The 20,996-nt window shown below is 34.6% G+C and overlaps 1 protein-coding gene across 1 annotated transcript in view; it reads left to right on the top strand.

Moving 5' to 3' along the window:
- LOC126883763 (uncharacterized) overlaps window positions 1–20,996 on the top strand; it is a 256,685-nt gene that overhangs the window by 78,493 nt on the left and 157,196 nt on the right. The window contains exon 3 of the mRNA XM_050649427.1: window positions 11,638–11,938. Within this exon, the coding sequence (XP_050505384.1) occupies window positions 11,638–11,938 (301 nt within the window). The remainder of the gene's footprint in view (window positions 1–11,637; window positions 11,939–20,996) is intronic.

A 20,996-nucleotide genomic window follows, 5' to 3' on the forward strand; every position in this document is an offset into this window, starting at 1 on the left:
CGTATTTACGGTTTTATCGGTATTACCGATAAAACCGATTTTGAATAGTAATTTTGCAATCTTAACTTTTTTTAAAAAATTAAAATTTTTTAATATCCTGCACAACAAAATCTAGAACATACAAAGGTTTGTCGATTTTTTTACATACAAAGAAGCACTCCACCTATCTAATTCACTTTACAGAATTAAAATCAGATTGTTTAAGCAGCCTCAGCAATGTTTTAAATTTAAAAACAATTTTTTGGCTTATAAACAAATTAGTGTTGTGGCCAGGAAGGGGGTGCTACGGGCTCCTTTATTTAGATGTACTTACTCAAGATTTTTACGTATTTTTTGACCCGTAGAGCACGATTTTTTTGGGTAACAGTTGATCCGGATGTCGATAAATTTGTTATAAACAAAGAACTTGAGGAATTACATAACATCGATTTTTCGAAAAATAAAGCATTTTTTTGTATTTCTTGGGTAATTCTAAGCAAAAAATGTTCTTACAAGTTTTTCGTAGGATGCATAGTTTTCGAGATAAACGCGGTGGAACTTTCAAAAAATCGAGAAATTGCAATTTTTGAACGCGAATAATGTTTGATTAAAAAATAAAATAGCAATTCTGCTGACAGCATTTGAAAGTTTAAGTCAAATTATATCAGTTTTAATTATTTGCATTGCTAAAATTTCATTTTTTTTTTAGTAAAAAAAACTATTTGTTTATGAGCCAAAAAATTGCTTATAAATTTAAAACATTGCTGAGGCCCCTTAAATAATCCGATTTTAATTCTGTAAAGTGTGTTAAATAGGTAGAGCACCTCTTTATATGTAAAAAAATTAGACAACTTCTAAATGGTCTACTTTTTGTTCAGAAAGATTTTAAAAAATTTGAACTTTTTTAAAAACATTTAGATTGCAAATTTATTATGCAAAATCTATTAGGTCGATTTTAATGAAATTTGGTACACGGTTTAAGTATGTTACAAAGAATTTTCTAAGTGAATTACTAAGGTCCTAAGTGCCACCAAAGTGGTTAAAAACATTGAATAACAACAGGCGACTTTGCCCCCTTATTTTTTATTTATTGCTATATTGCAGAAAAGGTAATACGTTAAGACATTTTTGACCAGACGTATATCATATAAAATTTAATTATATTTATTTTATTTCTCTACGACTTTGTTTCAAAACGAATCGTTTTAAAGTTATAAGCAAATAAAACAGAAAAAAATCGACGTTTTTCGAAATTTTTAAATATTTTAATTTTTTTATTAATGTTCCGGGCATATTTGAGAAGGAGCATAAGTCGATTATTATTATTGAATGTGTCACCTAACTTTATCTGCAAAAATCCGAATGCCACCTTTCACATCCAAAAATAGACGTTTTTTCACAGATTCTTACTGGTCTATTTATATTATTTTAAAGTGCGCATGCGATTTTCTGACAATTTATCCAATTTTCTGACAATTTCAGGTACCCGCGAACGCAGCTATTATTTAATGCGATATGGTTTTTGCCATTATTATTTAGTCTCATCTACTATAATTTCTTCCACCTATCTCTACCGAAAGTATACTTTTCCTGACCTGGTTGTAGGGAACTAAGTCGAACTTTTCGAGATAATTTTTTTAATTTATTTATTATTTTTATTTAATTTTCTGTTTTTTTTTAATTTTATTTACTTTTACTCAATTTTATGAAATTTTATTTAATTTTATTTCATTTTATTTAATGATATTTAATTTTAATTTTGAATAATCAACACCTATATAGTTGGACAACCCTGAACCCAATTATAAATACAGCGTTGTTTTGAATGTAGATAAAATAAAGCTGTTATATTCATTATAAGATAAACAAATTTAAGATTGTAACTATTGCAATACAAATTTTATTTTGTTACTTCTAACTAAACTTTATTACTTCAAACACCATGTGTAATTAATTAAAAATAATCATAGAACCTCATTCACATCGAGTATTTTTTGTTTATTAATTACGAATTCCTTCTGTTTATTTTAAGTTTATTTTATACAAAAGTTTGTTTTTATCTATTGAGGCAGTACGAAGTCTGCCGGGTCAGCTAGTTTAAACATAAAAATGGACCTGTTTCAAGATTTTTCCTTAAAGTCACTAGCTTATGAAATAACGAATTTATTCCAAACATTTACACCATACTATATATTGAAACTAGTATGTAGGAATATTGAAACTAAAGAGTAAGAGTATTAAATACGATATTACATACCACTGAACAATTTGAAAAAAAAAACTGTTGAACTTTTTTTACTTAAATCAGCATAAGCCTTTCAATTTTAACAATATAAGATTTTTTGTACCCTAGTTTTGATTTCTAAAGTTTTTGTTTTGTAAAATATAGCAAAGCTTTATATACAGAAACACAGCTTTCATGCTAAATACGGAGAAAATGAAGTTGAGCCTGCTAGATTTTTCATTGATTTAGGATGGAATTTAATCATCAAAACGTGTCCCAATTTATGTTTTGCAAGCGTCTGTATATACGACGAAAGCATTGTTCCAAACTGAAAGGGGAGATTCGCAGATACATTTGCTTTTTTTTGCAAATGCTCATTTGGTTGCTCTGATTTGCAACGTTGAAAATTTTCTCAAAATAGTGGAGCCTCTTTTTATTTTCAATATTTGTTAGCTAGGTCCAATAGAGTTCGTTATTTATTATTCTCATTTTTACCAGAATTTATTCATTAAAAGATATACTAAAAGATCACAAGGATATGTACGACTGTTTTTCATTACACATACAGTAGGAAAAATTAAAGAATACCCATGAACGAACATATAAAACACGCTGTATTTTCCTGTCACCGTGTCACACAAAAAATTGACCAGCGCAAGTACATGTAATAATTATTGTTACATGTACTTGCACTAGACAATTTTCTTTGTGACACGGTGACAGGAAAATACAGCGTGTTTTATTTTTTATATGTTCGTTCATGGGTATTCTTTCATTTCTCCGACTGTATGCAAAGTTGTAGAGTAGTATTGTGACAACCGCTAAGTCGTTTTAATAGAAAATTGTTAGCAGAACCATACATTAGGTTCAGATCAATTAGTTGAAGAAGCAATAAAAATTAAAAATTACTACTCGTAGATCCAACAAGCAAGTGTTCGATCTTCTTCTTTGTGTTTTTCTTCTGGTTAATCTGCGTAACAGTTCTTTCCATTCTCTTCTGTTTCTTTCTTTGTTTTTCACTTCTACCCATCTGAATCCGATTCTGTTGTGTTCTCTGGTTATTGTTTTTTTTTCAAATAGGTATTATATAGGTAGATATTGTTCTTATACTGCAAGGCATAAGTTAGGGATATAGAAAATTTATGCTCATATTCATAGTTGATTTTTTCGTGAACAAATTAACGGATTCCGATATTTTTTTTATTATTTTAGATATTTCTTTGGTATTTACAAAGTTGTGCAAAGATTTGCTTAAACTTCTTTTTTGTACTCATACCGGGTGAAAGAAAAGAAATGTTGTTCTTATGTTAAGTTTGGAATACTCTGTAGATAGGAGGAGGTACAATAATGAGTATACATCGGAATTGTGTTGTAGTCTTATATTTTGGGAACATTTTGTTTTTTGAATGTGCCTAATATCTTTAGAAACAAATAAAATAGAGGGTTTTGTAGCCTAAACAAAAGTTTGAGACACCTTGTAGGGAGAAAAGGTAAAAAGGTGATTATGCATCGATATTATGTTGTAGTCTCATATTATGTGAACCATTTATTTTTATAGTTTCTCAGATATCTTTAATACCTTTAATATCAGAGAAACTAGACGGTTTTACTCTTTAATATATGTTTTAACTGCCGACTGCAATACGCGAGGAGGCCATATTATCTTATCATACTACTAAGATGAAATTATTTACTATATATAGTGCGAAATAAAAAGAATGTTCAAAGAAAAATAATATGTGTAATATACTTCTCGCTGTTATAAGAGCATCCACGTATACACCAAATTCATATTACTTTCAGAGGGAAATTCCACCCCAAAACATCACAGAGCCTCCATTAAACCTCGTCTCTCTTATGTTACGCTGTGCGTACTGCTTACCTTGTCGAAAAATAACTCTTATAGGTTTCGTTAAGAACTGTTTACGCCATGTGCTTTTCTGTTTTTAATGTTTAATTAACTGTTATTTTTTATTGTTATTTAGTTTTGTTTCAGTTAAAAAAAAACATATGAAAGAGTAAAATCACTTATTTTCTTTGTTATTTTTTTTAAACATCAGGGATATTCAAAAAGTTCAAAAAGCAAAATGTTTATAAAAAAATAAGACTACAATACGATTCCGATCTATATTTAGATTTATACTTCGTCCTCCCTTCGTCTCCAACATAACATAAAAAAACATGTATTTTCTTCCACCCGGTATAAGTACAAAAAAGAAGTTTGAGTAATCTTTGCACAACCGTGTAAATACTAAATAAATATCTAAACTAATAAAAAAAATTAACGAAATGCTTTACTCCGTTCACGAAAAAATCATCTATGAAAATGAGCATACATTTTCTATATCCTCAACTTATGCCTCGCAGTGTATGATCCACAATAACTTTTAGCTTTTATATAATATGTCCCTTCATTGACTGACGTTCCAAATTTTTAACCTGTTCCACAATTGAAACTTCCCCTGTTCCATCCAGTGATCCTATACATCAAAGTTTGTCCGACTAGACACCGTTAAGCTAATAGTAACAAATTTTCAGTTTGCTATTAATCAACTTGTTTTTGGTACGCGGGATCGAGGACTATGATATGTCTTTTGGATTTACTTTTAGAATAAAAAGGCATTTTAATACTTCACGTTTCGAAAAATACATTTTGGTTTTCTGGTTTTACACAAAGAAATAAAAAATTAGTGTCGGTTTTGGTTTTCCATTAAACTTTTATGTTTTCTTTATTTTTTCCGGTAAATGGTGTCTCATGTCATAACAAGCATGTACTAAGCTCATCGGTGAAAAAACTTTATGGTAATGGAGCCCAAGCGGGGATTTCTGCAGTTACTCGAGTGCGTCAGATTATCACATGGGGAGAAACCTTGTACCCTGTAAATGTACTTCTACCATAAATATATTGGCTCTTAATACAGGGGAGTTCGTTAAGGGGAGTCCGAAAACAAATCTATCCTTAAAAAACTAGAAATCTTCAGATTAAGATGAGGTAAAGTAAGACATGCAAAATATTGTATATGTATTTCAAAAATCTGACGATTTAATCTAGGCGTAAGGAAATGCTAGGCGAGTCACAAAGTTTCTCAAAAAAAAGCGAATATTTCGCGATATGAACATCACATCGAAAAAATAAAATATACGTGTTAAATATTCTTTCAAAAATTTATCGAGTGATACCAAACACGACACCCCAAGGAAGGAGTGGGGGGTAAATTTAAAATTTTTAATCCGAACCCCGCGATATTTCGTGAAATGGAAATCGTATCGAAAAACTGCAAAATACACGTATAAATTATTTTTTCTACAACCGTATTAAAAATGCAATTTTTAGCACTCCATACGAGCGTTAAAAATGCTACTTTAAGGCACTAGTGCTTTAATTTTTTTTAACTGCAGTTCGTATTGACCGTATAGGCAATTTTGATGTAATGTCAAAAAAATATAAAAATGGAATGTCAGTCAAGTTCAAGTAAAATTTTTGTAGATGTTGTCCTGTAATTACATTTGTAGAAAAAATATTGTATGATATGCGTGGTAAAAAGTACATTTTTAAGGCACTCATGTGAATTGCAGAACTCGCTATCGCTCATTCTGCAAACTTTCACATACGTGCCTTAAACGTGTACTGTTAATACTTATATCATAAATAACTATTAAAAAATCTATCGAATGGTACTAAACACACCCCCACGGAGGTGGGGTGGGGAATTTCTTTAAAATCTTAAATGGGAGCCCCCAATTTTTATTACAGATTTGGATTCTCTACGTAAAAATAAGCAACTTTTAAGTTGCTAAGTTGTTAAGTTTAAGAGACGTTTTTTCGAATTATGGATAGATGGCGCTAAAATCGGAAAAACGATTATTGGAAATGGAAAATTAATTAAAAAATAGAATGTCCTCCACTTTATGGAAACTTTAACTTAACTTTTTTGGTTTTAGGACCTACTCTTCACAACTCAATAGGTCCCCATAACGCTCGAGTAACTGCAAATTTAGCATACTTTCCTGCGCTACTATTATTATAAACAAACATTTCCAGTGGATATTTTTATTGAGGGTTGTTTGTCTGCCTGTATTGTCTGTGAATGAAGCTGGAGGTCAAGCAATAAGCGAATTACTGTGTTAAATTCGTACTGCTTAAATATACCGGTTTCATCATCGCTAGATTGACTATCAATTTCAGAATAGTCTGGCGAAAACAAACTTCGCAGCTATCTGAATCCTTATTGTCAGAAGTATTTATTTCTCTTTTTCTTTTTCACATGAGTCAATAATTTATCATCTGAATCGTTATTGTCAGAAGTATTTATTTCTCTTTGTCTTTTTCACATGAGTCAATAATTTATCATTGATGTTACGATCACTTTTAGAGAAAAAAATTTTCTGATTTTCTACAAGCAAGTAGGAACACTGTATTGGAATACTCCAACAATACGTGCACCTTATAAAATCAACATCTACACTATTTAATATTTCAGCATCCTAGAAACAAGTTCATACAGACTGCAGTGTATTGCAACTGGCCACGACGACATTATTATGCGTCATAAGCGGTTGCGAGGATAAATTCATTAAAGGCATAATAAGTAGAAATCCAACTTTAAATAAAATGTATATAATATGAATGGATTCTTATTTTTTCTAAGTTCTAACTTAACTTATTAAGATCAAATTCATATGTTTATCTATTGATATTTACAAGCGCCTCGATAAACTGAGTATGTACTCGGAAATGACAATTAAGTGTGATTATACTTTACACAATATGTATGATAATTTATTAACTACATTTAAGAGAGATTTAAAACAAATTTCACAAGAATCATTGCGTAATAAGAAGAGAGTTTTAAGTCGGTACCAGGGCCGGACTGGCTCATAAAAGAGGCGCCAACCCAAATTATAAAAAAGGCGCCAACCCAAATTATAAAAAAGGCGCCAACCTAACATCTAAACAATGGCACCAGACCTTCCTCTTAAGCTTTGACATCAAACTTTTTTGAAATCCTAATGCGTGTAAAGTAAATCAATATTACTCATTTTAATTTAAATCCAAAAAATAATTTACTATTTTTATTGGGAATAGTAAATTATATTAAGATTCCACAAAAATATAGCTTCAGTTTCCAAGTATCCGTTTTACTCTGTTGCACTCTTTGATACTCTCTGAAGACTCCAAAACAATTTTCGAAAAGTGTGAGTAATTTTCACTTGCTACTACAAAAGAATCTATTGGTTCAAAAACATTTAACAAAAATCATGATGATTTGTGTTCAATAGAATTCACCTTTTGAATTTTTTCAAATTTTTTACTAAATTCCATATAGCATAAGAGTAAACCTCGAAAAAAATCCGCAACCACACACGGTGTCAGGCGATCCGTTCATAACTGGTGAAACTCCTTTGTAATTCAAGCTTTAGCGTTGGCAAGGGGGCACTGCCTCGCCAGATAGTATAATTCGCCCCTACTCGTGGGAACTATATGGATAAGTATTTAATCATGCAGGAAAAAGGAAAACAACAAAACGAAGGGATAATGAAGCGAGTCACAAGTGATGGTGCAGCTGGAACAAGCTATGAATGAGATGATAACGTGTTCATTGTAGTAAAGGGAACAAAGGGAAAGTACTCAGCGAAGAGGAAAAGAGGAAAGAGGAAAAGAGGAAAGAGGAGACTATGATCTTCGGAAGAAGATCTGTTGGAAGATCTCCAGTCAGGGGTAGCGACCTGATCAAGACGGATCTTATAGAGGAGACAACCTTGCAAAGGAGCTACTCAATTGGGGAGAAAACACCTAGAGACTTAGAGAGAAGGAGGAGAGTTCGGACATAACGGCCATGGTAAGAGCAATGGAGAAACTTACCAGCGTTACAAATAATTCAATGAAACTAATGTCCGACCATACAAACATTGAGGTCGAGATCAAGAATGAGGTACAAAACCTTTAAGAGAGTCACCGAAGACATGGATGTTACTTTCAGACAAGTCGCCCTCGGCAGCATTAAGAAAGGAAATAGAATAGTGCAGAAAACCGGTGAGGAAAAAAACGACTAGGGAGACTGTACGAGTGTCCACATAGATGGATTTCGATGTACGACTTCTTCTCCGCAAATCTTAGTGAAGGAGAGATAAAATTGATCGCAACGGTCCTGAACTCAGGGGAAAGGGGCTTTGAAAAAATAAAGGACATTATAAAGTCGAATTGGAAGAGGATCACTATACGGTCGCTTAACCGGGAAGAGGGAATAAACATGCAGGCGACGTAGTAGTTGTCATGGAACATAGACTTTTCGGTGAGGAAGAAAGGTTCTACGAACTGGTAAGGGAAAAACATGAACTGGGAATATGTACAGGAGGTGCAAACACACCAGGAGAGGTGGAGTACCTCCAACTTAATACTATGACTACAATTACAAGGAAGAATCAGAAGGAAGAGAACCGAGCAAACCGTCAGACTATTTTCATGGTCCCCCCCCCCCCCCTAGAGACAAGGATGACGGAAATGGACGGGGAAAAGAGGCTACTGGCAATTATTTATAAATTGAGGGAAGACATGGAGACACTGGAGACCAGAGAGACATACCTAAGAGTAGTGGGGCTACAGAGGTAACAACCTCAGGAATCTCCTGGAACTCACCTTTGTAGGTGTGGACCTCCACCTCGCGCTGGAGGAGTATAAACTCGGGGAAAGGAGAGTGGAGGCTTAGAAGGTGATCGTGAAGGGAGGCAGAAAAAATCCTACGCCGAGTTGCTCAAGCAAATCAAGGGTAGCGTAGACACGAGGAAGAAGGGGATTAGCGTTAAAAGCACTAAAGACGGCATAAGAGGGGACCTCATCCTCGAAGTGACAGGGAAAGAACATACCGAGCGCCTGAAGAAGACTATCGTAGCCCGCACGGAGGGAAACGCAATAGAGGTTGTCCGGGGCTATCAGGTCCAGGTGTACCTATTTGATATAGACGGAGGAGCCCAAGGTAGAAATCCTGAGACAAGTTCGGATGTATACCGGCGGGAGGGAGCCTGACGACGTCAAACTCGTCTGTATAGGGGAAAATAGAGAACACAAACGTCAAGGTTTGGACTGACACGTATCGCAGCCAAGAAGGCACTGGAAAGAGAACATATACCTATTGGCTGGAACTCATGTAAGATACAAGAGAGACTGCGTGTCCAGGGGTGCTTTAGATGCCTGCATTTCAGGCATAGTAAAACGGACTGCAAGAGATAAAACAGGGAGGACTACTACTAAAGACGTGGTAAAAGGAGAGGGCACCAGTCACGAGAGTGCAGTAGTGAGACGACTTTTTCCCTCACTTTTAAAGAATCTGGTCACAGTGCCGACAGCTTACAGTGCCCGGAGTGTAAAAAACTGATCCTAGAAAAGCGGGGCCTCAAGGGACACCCTGCCACAAGCGATGAGAAAAGGGTGGGTGAAAACACCTAGGACCAGGAATCAGACAGCGTATGAGTAAGTAAGTTGGAAAGATAAGAACCATCTAATACGCAGTTCCTTTAAATAAATGTGAGAAGGGCGAGGACCGCTCACGACGTTGCAGAGGCACTCGCACGAAGGGAAGGTATGACCTTTGGTCTTTCGACAGAGAATCGTTAAGGATATGAGATCTGACGTGACCGTATACGTGGTGAACCGAGTTACTGGAATCACCAGACACTCTGTTAAGAATGTTAATAGGTATGTTAAGGCATAAGTTGTCGACCGGCTGGCGTATAATTGTTATGTTTCACCAAACGTCCCGCTTCGAGAGGGGAATACCTATCAGAATGGATCCACGTCATGGGGCTTACCGTGCTAAATGACGGTAAGCCACTTAGGTTCGTAAGAAGTAATAGTGAATAATTTCTGGACCTCTCGTTGGTTTCAACATCACTCATAAACAGTGTCATAAGCTGGACTGGTTTGGAAGTACAATCGCTCAGCTTATATAAGTATGTGAGTTTTGAAGTAACGAGCAAAAGGAAGAAACGGAAAGATGAAGATAGCGATCTAAAAAGATTTTCAAATCAGAAAGCTTTTGTGCATGCTCTTGGCTTGATTGATCCGATATGCGAGGATGTGAAGGAGTTGATCGAGAGATCAGGTATCAGATAACCAAATAGCTTAGATGCGACGCGTAGTGCTTTCGCGTATAAATATCCGTTACTTGATAAACAGCGGAAATTGATACCCACGAAAGGTGCCCCAATCGTAAAAATGGTCTTCGAGGGCGCCGCTCGTTGCATCTAAGCTATTTTTTATAATAGAAACAGCGGATATTGACCCTACGAAAGACGCTTGAATCGTAAAATGGTCTTTGAGGGCGCTGCGCGTAGAATCTAGCTACTTGATTATCTGATACCTGATACAAGTTGTATTTTCTTGTACCCACTGGCTTCATTATTTACGAGTTTGGGACACAACAATCCTGCATGTACAATGTAGTTTTGGAGCAATGAAAACCACACCTGTATATTTTAGTTCAATTGTGGGATGTAACACACTTTGTATCAGGTATCAGATAATCAAATAGCTTAGATGCGACGCGCAGCGCCCTCGAAGATCATTTTTCGATTTGGGCGCCTTCCATAGGTATAAATATCCGTTATTTGATAAACAGTGAAAATTGATACCCACGAAAGGTGCACCAATCGCAAAAATGGTCTTCGAGGGCGCCGCTCGTTGCATCTAAGCTATTTTTATAACAGAAACAGCGGAAATTGATATCCATGAAAGGCGCCCAAATCACAAACATAGTCTTCGAGGGCGCCGCGCGTCGCATCTAAGCTATTTGTTACAATAGAAACAGCGGAGATTGAACCTACGAACGGCGCCCGAATAGTAAAAATGGTCTTCGAGGGCGCCGCATATCGTATCTAAGCTATTTGATTATTTGATATCTGGTATTTTGGTGTACCCACTGGCTTTATTATGTAGGTTTCTGGTGCGCCTTCGGGGCCAAACGGCGAAATCAGAAGCAAGTAAAAACATTTTTTAGGAGAATGATAGCTGCATCATTTTTGTGTAAAGGTTAAAAAAAAATTTTAGCGTTTAATTTTTATAATGGATAAATACTAACCAAGACAAAAGGCGCACCGGCCCGCGGCCCAGTCCGGGCCTGGTCGGTACTCGTTGGTGTGTGATCAATTGATCAATGTTTGTAAGATGGCGCTGGAGGGACATATTTTGCCCTTACTTAAGAAACTAGGTATGCCCTAAAATATTAAAATATACTGTACAATTAACGGAATTAGGGCTGCTAGGTTCAATTTAGAAAAATTGGAATTTATTTTAAAACCTACCAAATAACTACGTTTAGGTTTGTATAGTGTAATAGTAACACCGTCGGTTTTTAGCTATAATTTCCATTATTTTATTATTTTTATCGCTTTCTAATATCCCTTTTACTTATGTTTTTTATTTTTTACTTTTATTGTAGAAGCTGAAAATCGAATAGGAGGAAGAATATATTCTACTCAGTTCGGTGGAAGTATAGTAGATGTTGGTGGACAGTGGGTTCATGGAGAGAAAGGTAATATTGTTTACGATATGGTGAAAGATCTTAATCTTTTAAGTTCTTCTGTCAATGATTATGAAGATAATACATTTTATCTTTCCAATGGCACGCAAGTTACCAAAAAACTTAGTGACCATCTTTTTCAAATATATAGTGAGGTAGTTGAAAACGCAGAGGATGCTGAAGATATGCACCAACCCTATGGTGAATATTTTATAAAAAGGTAATATATTTTACATTCTATTTAGAATAAAATTTGCTTCTGTTGAAAATTTAAATTCAGGAAAGATTTATCTATTAATTCCAATAATTTGGCTGTTTGCATTTTACCCTTCAGTTTTCAGCCGACTTACTCTAACCATTTTTTTAAACTAATTGACACAGAAAGTCCAACACCCAATAAAAATTATTATATGTTCATATGTTGAAAATATTCTGAAAAATTATACAGAGCAGCAAAATTAACAAGCGGTCAAAATGTCAATGTGATTTAAATAGCTAACAGTTTACAGGAATAACCTACAGGGACTTGAAATAACCTAAATTAATTGACACTGTCTTAAACTGGGAACAGTCGCGCCCGTTTTTGTCACGTTATCGGTCGCACGTTTTAAAAATAAATTTTTATTTTATAGAATTTTTATTTACTTGTTATGTTAAAAATATCCATTTCTAACAATTATTAAAATTAATAATTGGTGCTCACCAGAGCCACGAATCCCACAAAAAAAAAACGACCTACGGATTCCTAAACTCTTCCTCGAGGCACTTATTATGAGTGGAAAGATATGTTGAAAAATTTTTTATCAAGTTATCACGGTAAAGGCACGAACGATCCCGGGTTAATACACATCGGTAAACTTAATTTGTCTCGCATGTTCTGAAGTACCATTGATTTGCAATAAAACTGGTAATGAAGAATCTGAATTGAATCTGAATCTAAATTGATGCTCTTAGACTCAACTTCACATTTTAACACGGTTAAAACAGTAGCTAACCTTATACGAACTATATTCACGCAGAATCCTGAGCTCATCACTCAGTTGATAAAAGTTTGCGCATATTCGTCAAATCCACACAGAAACTTTTTTCTTTTGTTTTTTGTCTATATTCATAACGAGATTAAATAATCACTTTACAAATAAAGATATGATATGACAGAAGTGTACTGAAGTGTGAATGACCGTACATTTATCCCGACATAAAGTGCTTGTAATTTCTATAAGTATGTAACACTGAAAGCATATTTTATGTCTGATACTCAACAATTATTTACGGAGAAAAGTGTAATCGGAAACGAACCTTAAACGTCGTGGACATAGCGGTTCCAAAATATTGAATTTTGGACAGAATATTAATCAGTTTATATCCAAATCAATTATTCAAAAAACGATTAAGAGTAAAGCCTAACAAATTAAAATAAATACCAAACAACTTAATGTAATTACAATGTGTAATTATGTATACGGACACAGTAACTTAATTAAGGTGAAACAGTAGCGACCAACAGGTTGGCGAAAACGCGTTCCAAGATTGCGGCAGTAATTTTGAATATTTTTTCGAGATATTTGGCACACGTATTCGTAATATTATAAGGAATGGCGGTACATAGCCCAATTTGAAAAATATATTAATATGTGGAAATTACTCTGTAATTAAATACAATATTAAAAAAGCGAGCCTGTACCGCCATTAAGAAGAACAAAAACATACTAGTCCTGTCGCCAGGGGGGGTACAACGGCCTCGTTAATTCAGATGGACTTACTCAAGGTTTTTTTATGTATTTTGACCCGTAGAACACGAATTTTTTGGGTAACAGTTGATCCGGATGTCGATCAGATTGTTATAGACCAAGAACTTGAGGAATCAAATAACAGCGATTTTTGGCAAAACAAAACAATATTTTGTATTTTTTGGGCCATTTTAAGTAAAAAATATTTCTACAAGTTTTTTCGTAGGATGCACAGTTTTCGAGATAAACGCGGTTGAACTTTAAAAAAATCGAAAAACTGCAATTTTTGAACCCGAATAACTTTTGATTAAAAAATAAAATAGCAAGTCTGCTTACCGCATTTGAAAGTTTAAGTCAAATTATATCGGTTTTGATTATTTGCATTGGTAAAAATTTATTTTTTTATTGTTTAACAAAGCTATAAACACGTAGGGTTTCCCGTGCTTTTACATGCGTTTTAACGCATGTAACGTAGAAATAGTCTTGATTGCACTAGTACCTATTCTACCTACTCGTTCGATTTTAAATGAGAAATCATAGAAACATCACTCACGCACTAGTTGTTTGTAGCTTTGTTTAACAATAACACAATAAATTTTTAGCAATGCAAATAATCAAAACCGACATAATTTGACTTGAACTTTCAAAGGCGCTTAGCAGAATTGCTATTTTATTTTTTAATCAAAAGTTATTCGGGTTTAAAAATTGCAGTTTTTCGATTTTTTGAAAGTTCAACCGCGTTTATCTCGAAAACTCTGCATCCTACTAAAAAACTTGTAGAAATATTTTTTGCTTAAAATGACCCAAAAAATACAAAATATTGTTTTGTTTTGCCAAAAATTGCTGTTATTTGATTCCTCAAGTTCTTGGTCTATAACAATCTTATCGACATCCGGATCAACTGTTACCCAAAAAATTCGTTTTCTACGGGTCAAAATACATAAAAAAAACTTGGGTAAGTCCATCTGAATACAGGAGGCCGTTGTACCCCCCCTGGCGACAGGACTATACATTTTCTTTAAATAAACTTTTTTATCCGATGCCTAGATTTTGTGTCATTTTGGAACTACTAATGAAATAAAAAAATTTAGTAGTTCCAAAATGACACAAAATCTAGGCATCGGATAAAAAAGTTTATTTGAAGAAAGTGTATTTTTTTGTTCTTCTTAAAGGCGGTGTAGGCTCGTTTTTTTAATATTGTAGTTAATTACAGAGTAATTTCCACATATTAATATATTTTTCAAATTGGGCTCTGTACCGCCATTCTTTATAATATTACGAATACGTGTGCCAAATACCTCGAAAAAATATTCAAAATTACAGCCGCAATCTAGGAACGCGTTTTTGCTACCTGTTGATCGCTACTGTTTCCTCTTAACGAAAATTTGTAAGAAAAAAGTATAAACCTGTAGCGTTTTGTCAAAAGTTGAAATTATGTCCATCTAGCCTACTTTTTCAGTAGAGTTGATTGAGAGTTCAAAAGACCCTCTAAATTCTTTAAATTTTCAAATTGACTTGCCAATGTGATTTTGAAGCTGCCACATTACTGGTGTAACGAGTTTATTAACTGGTCTTAGACAAGTATTTTAATTAATTTTTTAAATGATTTTCTTCAGAATACACAAAAATATAGAGTACATTTTGCCAACGCCAAAACGAAAAGTAAATGGACATAATTTATATTTAAACCTATGACAAATCAAGTTACATATAAGTCCTACTCTACCAAATAAGTTCCAGAGCCCAGGGAACACATAATATTATATAGTGTCATTCTCATTCATAAGGGTTTTATCTTCATCAAAGATATATCAAACTTTACCAACTTGAAGAAATGTTGCTAAATAACACGTCAAACCAACAATTTCATATTGGAAAAAATCGGACATATCAAGTTTTGCCATAACACTACAAAAATAAAACCAGAAAAAAATTGGAAAAAGGTTTGGAAAAAGAGGAAGTAATACAATATAAAAAAATATATATGGACCGTTCACTCTTGTTAGAGTATAGGTCGCTCAAATACTATGAGCTCTTTTAATCTATTTCACGCGGTGGATTAGTCCGCAGTGTCCTTTAGGTCCAAAGTGGTTAGTCCGCAGTGTCCAAGATCCGGCAGAGGAAGACAAATAGATAAGTACAAGGCTTCCTCGGTCGTAAACCTGCGAAACCCTTGTAATAAGAAAAAGACAACCATAAAAATTGCTACGTGGAATGTGAGGAGCTTATTCTCTTCGGGAAAATTAGATAACGCCGTGTTGGAAATGGATCGTTTGGGTATAGACATATTAGGCATAAGCGATACACAATGGCCAGGAAATGGCAAATGCCCCACAACTAATCATGGTATGTTTTATTATGCCGGAAGTGACACCACAACCCATCGATACGGAGTTGGAGTCATCATCTCAAAAAAATGGAAAGATGCTGTAGCAAATTTTACTCCATTCTCAGAGCGCGTGATGTTAATACAACTGAAAGATAAGAAGAACATAATAAACATCATACAAGTGTACGCTCCTACAGCAGACAAAGACGAAGAGGAAATAGAACAATTCTATAATAACTTAGAAGAGGTGATGAGAACAACAAAGAGACAACACATTAACATAGTAATGGGCGATCTGAACGCCAAGGTAGGTCAGGGTAAAGTTGGAGAAAATGTCGGTGAATACGGCTTAGGTAATAGAAATGAAAGGGGTGATCGTTTAGTTCAGTTTTGTCAAAGCGAAGATTTAATAATAACTAATACATTCTTTAAATTACCCCCAAGGAGACTGTATACGTGGAGGTCACCTCAACACACACAAGAAAAAGTAATCAGAAACCAAATAGATTACATAATGGTGACAAAAAGATACCGTAATGCCGTGAAATCTACTAAAACTTACCCTGGAACTGATATCGGTTCGGATCATAATCCAGTAATATCTGTGTTAGAAGTTAGACCAAAGAAAATGAGAAAAACCATCATCCCAACGTTAGACTTAAGTCAGCTTAAAAGTGAACACCGACGACAAACAGTGCGCGAAGAAATCAACACCGATCTCAGTGTAGCAGAAAACCAAATCCGCAGAACAGACAACATAGATGAAAAACTGAAGTATACAAACACTATAATAAGAACTACGGGAAAGAAACACCTAACCAAATCTCCAAAGAAATATAAGGTGTGGATGACACCAGACATACTAGAACTAATGGATGAAAGACGCAAATTGAAGAAAAATTCAGAAAAATACAGAGAGGTTGATAAGAACATAAAGCAAATAATAAAGAAGGCCAAAGAATCATGGATTAAAGAACAATGTGTAGAAATGGAAGACTATGAAAGAAAGTATGACACATTCAATATACATAAAAAAGTAAAAGAACTTACAGGAACCCAAAAAAGACATCAAATAAGTTTGCTTAAGGACAAAGACGGAAATATTATTGTAGACTTAACAGAAAAAATTAATAGATGGAGTAAATACATAAGAGAATTGTTTGAGGACAACAGAAATAACATTGACAAGGTAAATGGTGAAACGGGACCTGAAATCCTAAAATGTGAAGTAGAAATGGCACTTAGAAATTCCAAAACTGGAAAGGCAAATGGACCCGATGAGGTTCCTACTGAATTACTAAAGCTCTTGAATGATGAATCAATAGGTATAATATTGCACTTATTTAACACAGTATACAATACTGGTATTATACCTCAAGAGTGGCTGTTGTCTACATTCGTTACACTGCCAAAGAAATCCAATGCAAAAGGATGTTCAGAACATCGAACAATATCTTTAATGAGCCATCTACTAAAGATATTTCTAAAAATCATCCACAACCGAGTTTATCAAAAGTTGGAGTCAGATATTAGTAATACACAGATGGGGTTCAGAAAAGGACTAGGTACTCGAGAAGCTCTCTTCGGTTTGAATGTTCTTACACAAAGATGTTTGGACGTTAATCAAGAAGTACATGATGTTTTATCGATTTTGAAAAAGCGTTTGACAGAGTACGCCACGATAGGCTAAGAGACATTCTTGAAAGAAAAGACATAGATAATAAAGATCTGCGAATAATTCTCAACTTATATTGGAATCAGAAAGCTAACATCAAAATAGAAAACGAGATATCAAAAGCAATAGAAATACGTAGAGGAGTAAGACAGGGATGAATTTGGTCACCACTGCTATTTAATGTATATAGTGAAAGCATCTGTCAGGAAGCCCTTTTGCAAGCAAATGAAGGAATCGTAATCAATGGAGAGGTTGTAAATAATATTCGATACGCAGACGACACTGTACTAGTTGCAAGAACAGTAGAAGAATTACAACGATTACTTACAAACATAAATATTGCTTGCAACAATTATGGCATAAACATTAATATCAAAAAAACCAAGTATATGGTCTTCAGTAAAATCATGACACAACCAGCACATATTAGTATAAACGGCATTCAAATTGAAAAAGTATCAAGTTATAAATACTTGGGAACTTTAATAAACGAAACTGGAGACCAAAACAATGAAATAAAAAGACGTATCGAAATTGCCAGGGCCACCTTCATAAAGATGAGAAAATTCTTCTGCAACAGAGATATAAGCATCCCTCTACGATTAAGAATGCTAAGTGGCTACGTATTTAAAACGCTATTATACGGTGTAGAGGCCTGGACTCTCACACAGAACAACATAAAAAATATTGAAAGTTTCGAGATGTGGTGCTACCGTCGAATGCTGAAGATAAGTTGGGTAGAAAGAATCACAAATCTTGAAGTAATACGAAGGATAGGAAGAGACCCAGAAATTTTATTAACGATAAAACGAAGAAAACTCGAGTATTTGGGTCACCTGATGAGAGGTCATAAATACGCATTACTTCAAAATATAATGCAAGGAAAAATAGAAGGAAAACGGAATCCAGGCCGTAGAAGAATGTCGTGGATGCGGAATTTGAGAGAGTGGTTTGGCTGCACCACTAATGAACTTTTTAGGTCAGCTGTAAACAAAGTCAGGGTAGCCTTGATGATTTCCAATCTCCGATAGGAGTGGCACAAGAAGAAGAAGAAGAAGTCCTTTAGGTCATCGTTCATAGGTTGTGATGTTTTTCTGCTTTCCCTACTATCTTCTTCCACTCACTCCGGTCCTGAATCTTTTCTCTCCAGTTTGCAATTTCCATCTTTGATACATCGTCTAGCAGTTGATCTTCCCATCTTATTTTTGGTCTTCCTCTTGGTCTATTTGTTACTGGTCTCCAGTTCACTATCTTCCTGATCAGTTCTTCTACCCCTCTTCTTTGTGTGTGTCCAAACCATCTGAGTCTTTGTGCTTTAATGAATTTTACTATATCTTCTCCTTCAGTTATATTTATTATTTCATGGTTCATGAGCCTTCTACTCATATATTCCCCTGTTTCTGTCATCACTGGGCCATGTATTCTTCTCAAAATTTTTCTCTCAATTATTCTTAACTTTTCTTCGGCTTTTTTCGTAAGGCACATTACTTCTGCTCCATAGGATATCACTGGTCTAATTGCTGCTGTATATATTTTTGATTTTGTTTTTTGCTCAGGTTTTTGTCCCTGAGTAGTCGGTGGTATTTCCAATATACTCTATTACCTGCTTTAATTCTTTCCTTGATCTCTATACTCCTTCCGTTTTTGCCGTCCACCATCACCCCCAGGTATTTTAAGCAATCTACTCTCTGGAATGTATTTTCACCTATCTTTATTTCTGTTATTCTGTTTACATTGTCTCTTGTGCTTATAAGGTATTTTGTTTTATTCTGATTGATTATTAATCCTCTCGTCTTTACTTCTCTTACAAGGGTTAAAAGTGCCTATTCTAGTCTTTTTTTATCTTGTGCTATTAGTCCTGGGTCATCCGCATATCCTATGATCTGTGTTGAGCTTTGAATAATTGTCTTTTTCAGGCCTCTGTCCCTAATTACTCCTTCTGGAGCGATATTGAATAGTGCCGTTGACATACTGTCTCCTTGTCTTACCCCAAGTTCTATTTTGATGTCGTTTGTATCTCCTTCATTTGTTTTAACTTTTGCTGTTGAGTCTTTCATTGTCATTCTAGTTAGTCTTATTAATTTTGCCGGTATCTCCATTTTTTTCATTTCTTTTAGTAATTGTTGTCTGTATATGCTGTCGAAGGCCTGTTGGAAATCGGTGAATAATATGTGTAATTCTACGTCATGCTCATAGCTTTTTTCAATTGTTTGTGTTAGGACGTGTATTGCATCTATTGTTGATCTTCCTTTTCTAAAGCCCTGTTGGTATGGTCCTATAATTTTTTCTGTGTATTGATTTAGTCGGTTTCTTATAATTGTGGTAAATATCTTATACGTTGTATTTAGTAGCATAATTGCTCTGTAGTTGCAGCACTTAGTTGGATCTCCTTTCTTAAAGATTGGTGTGGTATGCCCATTTTTCCATTCTATGGGCATGCTTTCGTCCTTCCAAATTGTAACCATTAACTTGTGCATTCGCTTCGTGAGCTCCTCTCCTCCGTTGATGATCAGTTCGTTGTTGATTTCATCTCGCCCTGGCGTTTTGTTTACTTTTAGTTGTTTTAGTACCTCCATGAATTCCTGATAAGTAGGTGCACCTTCCTTTTCATCTCTGTTATCTCTTATATCCTCATCCTCTGAATCTGCCTTGTTGTTGTTTTTGTATAGGTTCGTGAAATATTTTTCCCAATCTTTTAAAAAATATATAAAAGGTGGAAAAATATGCCACAAATAAAAAATGAAATTCTTGACAGACTAAAATTATTACTGACGTCGCAGAACGTATAGAGAGGCTCAAGTGGCAATGAGTCTGGCATATTGATCGAGATGGCCCTAAAAAATTATCGGAGAAAAAAATCAACGTAATTGCACGAACAGAGAAGAAGTAGGCAAACTGCATAAGAGGTGGACGAATATTAAACATATCGTGGACAAGCAGTGGATGAAATTTACTAAGATTAGGCATCAATGTAAACAAGTAAATAGCGTTTGTCCAGCAGTGTAAAAACATGGTCTGAAAAAGAAGAAACAGAAAAGTAGTGCTTTGAATTTTTTAGAGAGATCCGCCCTGGCAATGTATGGTTAAGTTGTACTGATATTGTACTCCTAGTTTTTAATAAAAACAAGTGGTTTTATTAAATAGTATTTTAAAATTAAAGTGTTGATCTACTAGATACTACTACGTAAGTAATCTATACGTAATTTAGCCCAGTCGGGATAGCGTTTGACCTTGCATTTGGAGCTGCCCCAAATTTTATTTTTCTAATCTTTAGGGAGGGTCAATATTAGTATAAATTTAAAATCTCGACTGAATTCCACCGTTGCGTTAGCCGCCATCTTGATTTTAAACGAGAACCGTTTTTGCTCAATATCTCCGCCATTTTCAATTTCTTGACAAAAAGTGTAGAAACTAAAATTATTAAAATTACGATTTTCTATAATTTAAATTATTATAATTTTTTTCGTGCGGTCGATATTTTCCGAGTTATGAGGGGAAAATTGTGACAGTTGTAGCATAACTATGGAATTATTAAATTATCTCG

Source organism: Diabrotica virgifera, chromosome 4 (assembly GCF_917563875.1).
Source record: "Diabrotica virgifera virgifera chromosome 4, PGI_DIABVI_V3a".
Lineage (NCBI taxonomy): Eukaryota > Metazoa > Arthropoda > Insecta > Coleoptera > Chrysomelidae > Diabrotica > Diabrotica virgifera.